A 6,513-nucleotide genomic window follows, 5' to 3' on the forward strand; every position below is an offset into this window, starting at 1 on the left:
AGGAGGAGCTGGAGGGGGCGCGGCTTCTTCCCCGTCGCGCCCGGGCGCCGGGCCTGCTTCTCTGCCCGGCGCAGGACTGGCGGCCGGCGGGGGTCGCGGCGGCGGCGGCGGCGGGGGCGCTGGCGGGCCGCGGGCGGCGGGGGCCTGGCCCCAGCTCCGGGTGTTAGGAGACAAGATGGCGGCGGCGCTCTGGAGGCCGGTCTCCTCCTCTTCGCTCTCCTCCGCCCCGCCGCTCGCCGCCTCCTCCTCCTCGGTCTCCTCCTCCTCGTCCGCTGCCTCCTCCTCCTGCAGCAACACTAGCGACCGCCGAAGCGCCGGCTCGCTCTCCCGGAGCTCCGGAGGGGGATAGACCGGGCAGCTGCAGGCTCCGGCGACCGAGGCCGAGCTGGGGCCGGGGCGGGGACGGCGACGGCGGCGGCGGCGGCGGCGCCGGGTGGGGATGGGGTCGCAGACGCTGCAAATCCTCCGACAGGGGGTGTGGGCCGCGCTCAGCGGGGGCTGGTACTACGACCCGCACCAGGCCACCTTCGTGAACGCGCTGCACCTCTACCTGTGGCTGTTTCTCCTGGGCCTGCCCTTCACCCTCTACATGGTGAGTGTTGGGGCGGGGAGCAGGGTGGCTCCTTCCCCCTCCTGGCTGGCGGGGCAGCGCCCGCTTCCCAGAGTCCGCCGGCGGTCGCGCCTTCCCGGCTGGGCGCTGGGGTTGCGCCTCCTTTCCCGGGGCGCGCAGCCCACCGTCCTGCGCCCTGGCGCGCTCGCAGACCGCAGCCCCACTCGGTGGAGGCTCCCCTCCCCCACCGCTACTGCCCACTTTCCCCTCTTCAGGGCTTCCCCTGTGTCGGCGACGACAGGAGAAACGAGTCAACAGCAGCCCGCGCCTCCGCCCCCGTGCCTCCCGCCCGTTCACTGGGAAATAGCAGCTTGCTAGGCCCCTTCTCAGGGGGTCCTTAACCTTTCCACCCGGATGGGCAAATCCCTGCTGGGCTCCTTGCCCTTGGTGTGTTGTGGAAGGCGCCGAGCGTTTTGCTCCTTTAGGGGACGCCGCATCCATCCTTGGCACGCTCGCTTATTTGCGCTCGGTTCCTCGGGCGCCTGGGCACCCCTGGGCACTCCCTTCACCCGCGGCGGTTCTCGCTCCCGTTCTTCGGAGAGAATCCTCCCTCCGCCTCGCCTCTGCTCCGCGTGCAGGGCCTTGGGAGCCGGCGGAGGACGTGTGCCTGTCTGCTCGGAATGTGTTTGTGCGTCGTCCGGGCGCTCGCCCTCGTCTAGGTGGTGGTTGAAAACCTGGCTCTTAACCGTCATGCCTCTAAAAACCATCGTTTTGCTTCCCACTGGCTCTCTTCTGTTCCGCTCCGTGGTCAGTGGCTGTGGTGTTTCCAGGCCAGCTTTGGGGGGAGGGAGCGGGGGAGATACGGGGAATCTGGCTGGCATTTCAGCGGATTTGTTTGGGTTGGTTCAAGGCCTGTGACTGATAGGAAAAAGGAAACTACCGCCTGTTGCTGAATTCGGTACGATCAGCTTCTCTGACTGATTTATGTTTTTAAGCGATATTTTCACTGAAAGTTCTTTAAGCGCACTTCTTTTTCTTTTCTTTTTTTTAAAGCACATTAGGTTAGGGTGGGACATTAGGGAAACTAATCTGGATAGAAGTAATGTTTAAAGCTTCAGTTAAATTTTTAAAGTAACCGTAAGGGAGGAAAGGATAGTAACTTTTTATTTTAGGAGAATTCCTTTGAGTATGTTTCTGCTAACTTTGTGGTTCTTCACCGAGCTAGAATAGGTGCTGAGTTAGAAAAACTGGGAATATGACTACCAGAAGTGCCAAAGGTGAGGACACCCAGTTCTTCCCGAAGTGAAGCTCAGTTTCAATAACTGGCAGGAAAGTGTCTGCTTGGGGGAAGATGTGCTAAATTCCACATTCTCGACCAGGTTCAGATTTTTCATTGAAATTGTTTTGAAGGGACTTACTGTTTAAGGTAAAACAGCCATTTAAAAAAATGCCAATGGCTTATGGCTTATTTTATTAGGGGACTTGTTCAGTCTTGTTGCATTCTGAAAATTTATCATCAAGTGTTATAATTTTAAATTAATTCTGGCCTAGGGAGTTCTATTTCCACTACTCCACCTTCCAGGAATATGACATCATTAATGAACAGGTTAATTACTTTGGGTGTAAGAATCCTCAGGCTGTGTCACAGAGCTTTCATAACAGATTTATATTCAGGAGAATTGTAAATTTAAAACTGAAAATGATTCTTGAGAGGTAAGGATTAGTCGCTGTGTCCCCGTGTAAGCAAGGTTTCTTTGTTAGCACCTTCAGTTAACTGTGTGTCATGGTTAAGTCTCTTTGTGTAATTTACAAACATGGCTAAAAGCATATTAGAGCAAGTGGAAACCAATACATTGAGTTTACTTGCTTCATTTTGGAAATTTATTCAGTTAAATTTAATTCTCAAATATGTGAGTGTCTCCTATGTACTAGACACTTTGCTGGGTTCTGGGAAAATAGCATTGCTTCTCTGACCAATTCATGGTAATTCCACTCTTCCCAAACATTTACAAAAAACTCCCCTTGATTCTTCTCTTTCTCTTTCTTCACATCCAGTCTGTCAGCAAATCTTGTGGGTTCTATCCTCAAAACCTAACTAGACTCACCATCACCAGCACCATCATCGCTCCCTTGGTTCAAGCCACCATTATCTCTCTCCTGGACTATTGCAGTGTTCTCATGAGGTGCACTGCTTCCATTCTTTAGTCTCTATTCTGCATACGGAAGTCTGTTGATTCTTTCAGGTCATGTCACTCTTCTGCTCTCAGAGCCTACCCTCTTATGTGTCTATCCCCCACCCCAACCACACACACATTTATTTGCCTTCCTACTATTCTTCCCACACAAGTACGTTCCTGCCACAGGGCCTTTGGCTCCTTCTTCCCCCTCTGTCTGGATGGCTCCTCCCCTCCAGAGATCTGTGTGGCTTGTTCCACTTATTTCAGGTTTCTGGTATATATGAGGCTTTTCCTGATACGCTATGTGAAATAATAACTTCCTCAGTTCTTACAACACTTCCTAGCCCTCCTACCCTCTTTTTAAATAGTATGATACTTATCCCTAACTAATATATGTTTATTTGCTTGATATCTTTATTATCTCATTAGAATATATGCTCTCTGAGAGCAGCTTTGTTTTGTTCACTGCTGTATTGTCAGGCCCTAGCTAGATCAGTGCTAAGCATATGGTAAGTACTTAGATATTAAATGAATGATGACAAGTGAACTAGACAAAGCTTCTGCCTTCAAGGAATGTAAAGTCTAGCTTGGGAATAATGAAAAATTACAACCATTAGAACTTTTTTGAAAGGGTAAGTAAAGAGTGACCCTGATCTTTATAGGCAGGGAATGAATGCTAATCCACAGGTGGCCAGCAAAGAGGATTTGTAAACATTTCAGGAAACATTCTAGTGCTATGGTATTGAGGTGGAGACTCTGAAGTATGTACCTAAAATAAAGTAAAATCCAACATTCTGTGTAAAATAAAATTTCAGAAACCCACAGATTATTATTTGTATGCTCTTTTAGTAATAATTAGAATTGATAATGACTTTATTAAGTATATGTATAGGTTCTTTATCCCAAACCTTGTGTCCTTATGAGGCTTAGCTGCTAGTGACTTGTTTTGTGACCTTCGGCAGATGGGTGAGCTGTGAGCTGGGATTTAAAAAGAGCTTTCTGAAGCCAAAGCCACTGTACCTGTTGCCTTCCTTTTTTCTTTTTTAAAAGACCCTAAGTCTGTTGTTGTACATTGAGTTAGGAAAGAGTTGTAGAACTTTTTATGTAAGATTCACTTTTGCTATCTATTTAGGAGCTTTTGTGGATACTCGAAAGGTAGAATTTATAGTTTCTACCAATTTTGAAACTTTTAAGTAGTGAAAATCAAGAAGAAATTTTTTCTTCTTAATTCTGATTGTTTCCCTTAAGATACTCACTCCCTTTTATCTTCTTATAATTATTTGTGTATGTGATGTGTCACAGATGATGTGCTTTTCCAGGGTGGGTGGCAGATTGGAATTTGTATCTTGATTTTTGAATTTTGGTTTTGTTACTGATTGTATGTCCTTTGGGCAAGACTCTATCTTTCTGAACCTTGATATACTCATCTGTGAGATATTTCATGGGTATTTTGCAAGAAAATATTTATGAAATAGAAGAAATTATTCACCTTCAGAGTGGCCTTCAGTAAATGTCATTTGAAAGAATGGCCAATTGGAAGTGTTTCCTCTGTAATGCTGTATGACTGGAGGAGATTAGATAGCTCTCGATTTATTAAGTCAAACCATTATTGTAACATATTGCTCAACATGCTTTCGTCTGTAAAGAATTATATCCCTAGGTGATGAAATAGAACATTAAAATCTATTAATATAAGTGATTCTCAAACTGATGTCAAGTGACATCAGAATCACTTGACAATGTTAAAAATGTGCACGTGTGCAAACCCATTCTGATTCAGTAGGTCTGGAGTGTGGCCCATTAATTTGTATTTTATGAACATTCCACATAAGTTCAGAGAACTTGATCAATATCCCTAATTCCCAGTCCCTGATTTATATCCAGCATATCCTCTTGGTTGTTTCACAGGCATCTCAAAGGTACATGTCCAAAAGCTTCTGAGTTGCCCACTGAACCCGCCTTTCCCACCACTCCCACAAAATGTTTTTTCTCACTCTGTTATCTTAGTTAATGACACTATTTTGTATCTGGCTGCCAGTACTATTCCCCTCCCCCTCTCCTTATGAGCAAATCTTATCAATTCTACTCTCAGAATATTTCAGACGTTCCTTTCCACTTCCAAGTCCATGCTGTTGTTTGTCTGTACAACCACCTTAGCCTCCTTGCTGGTCTTTGGCTTCTGTTCATGCCCCTTTACAATTCTTTCTCCACAAAGTAAAAGACATAAATCTGTGTCATTCCTCCTTTTTAATATCCTTTAGTGATTTTCTTTTGCACTTAGAGTAAAATCCAACATCCTTACCGTGGCATCATCAAAGCCAATTCTGCCTCTGTTTACGGTTTGTGCAGGTTTTCCACTATACCCCAGTCACACTGGCCTTCTTTCTGTTACTTCAGCTTACTTAGCTTGTTCCTTCTGTGGGGCCTTTGCACATGCCACGTCTTCTAAAAGGATACTCTCCTTTCTTATTCTTTGCAAGGCTGGCTGCTGCTCATTCTTTAGGACTGGACTTAAATATTATCTCCTTACAGAGGCCTAACCTGATAACCATAAATAGGTTCCCTATGTTTTTTCCATTCATTCTGTCCTGTAACTTTATTCCATAGTGCTTATCACAAATATGTATTTATATCTTTATTTGTCTGCTCTCTCTCTCTCCACCCCACCCCCGCCCCAATACCTTGTGAGTTCCATGAGGGCAGGGGCCAGGTCTGATTTTTTCAGCAGTGTATATCCAGTGTCTGCTTTACTGCTTGGCCCATATTTGGCTCCGAATAAAGGCTTATTAAATGAATTTTTATACAGGTGAACCTTCTTTGGACTTATCAACATAACACAGAACAGTTGTGGGTAGACAGAGTAGTCTGGTAGTCTGTTATGTAGTGAAGCCATGCCTTATCTAGGGGTAGTCTCAGTGTCGGTGTGCAAGACAAAAATTAAGTATAGAATTACTGAAAAATACAGAATGACTCTTGAAAAACCCTTAAATCACTAAAAGTACAACTTATATGACTCTTTGTGCAGTTATACATACATGTATACACACATGATATATACAGTAATATATGCTATATAAATTTATGGATAGATTATATTCAGAAACTAAGTCATATAAAATTTATGAAAGTTTCAACTTTTTCTTCCTGGTTATCTTCATTATTATTTTCTGTAGCTGATTTTTATCATCTGTAGAATGCTAAATCCTTTATTATGATGATTTCTTTGAGGCTCTCAGGTCATTTTCTTGCCTAAAAATTTGAAAGTATTTAAAGTCATTGTAAACAAGATTTAGTTAAGATGACTAAAACAGAAATCTTGATATTTTAGAATTTATATTTCTTAAAAAGTCAGAAAAGTTATTGTCCTATAAGTTAGTGGTTTAGCATATGATTATTTAGTATTAGAATATTTTCTGTGCCTTTAGGAAAAAGTGAATCAGTAGTGGATGTCCTGTTTTGATTTGAGGTTGTGCATTTTCTCACCAATATTTTCAATATTTAGTATCAAGGTGAATCTAATTATTTCCATATTGGTGATGGCACAGACATAGCTCTTATCTCTCTGTTCTATCACCTATAATAAATTAAGAGTACACTGTCCAGAGATGATTTACAAATGAAGTATCCAAAAAGCAGCCATATTTTTCAACTTGTAGAAAAGCTTGTGAATTTACAGAAATGGCAGTTGATTCCTAAAATGTTCTACTGTCTTTTGTTACATAAAGATGGAATGTTTTCTGCCATTTGAGAAATGACTCCAAATCATAAAATCATTTGGCATTTGGA

At 44.0% G+C, this 6,513-nt stretch overlaps 1 protein-coding gene across 1 annotated transcript in view; it reads left to right on the forward strand.

Moving 5' to 3' along the window:
- Positions 1-564: 564 nt before the first annotated feature.
- PCNX (pecanex homolog (Drosophila)) overlaps positions 565-6,513 on the forward strand; it is a 188,010-nt gene continuing 182,061 nt past the window's right edge. Inside the window, 1 exon segment of the mRNA XM_012656049.1 lies at positions 565-592. Coding sequence (XP_012511503.1) covers positions 590-592 — 3 coding nt within the window. The 5' untranslated portion in view covers positions 565-589.

This window comes from Propithecus coquereli, unplaced genomic scaffold (assembly GCF_000956105.1).
Source record: "Propithecus coquereli isolate 6110/MARCELLA unplaced genomic scaffold, Pcoq_1.0 Scaffold5, whole genome shotgun sequence".
In the NCBI taxonomy this organism is placed as follows: domain Eukaryota; kingdom Metazoa; phylum Chordata; class Mammalia; order Primates; family Indriidae; genus Propithecus; species Propithecus coquereli.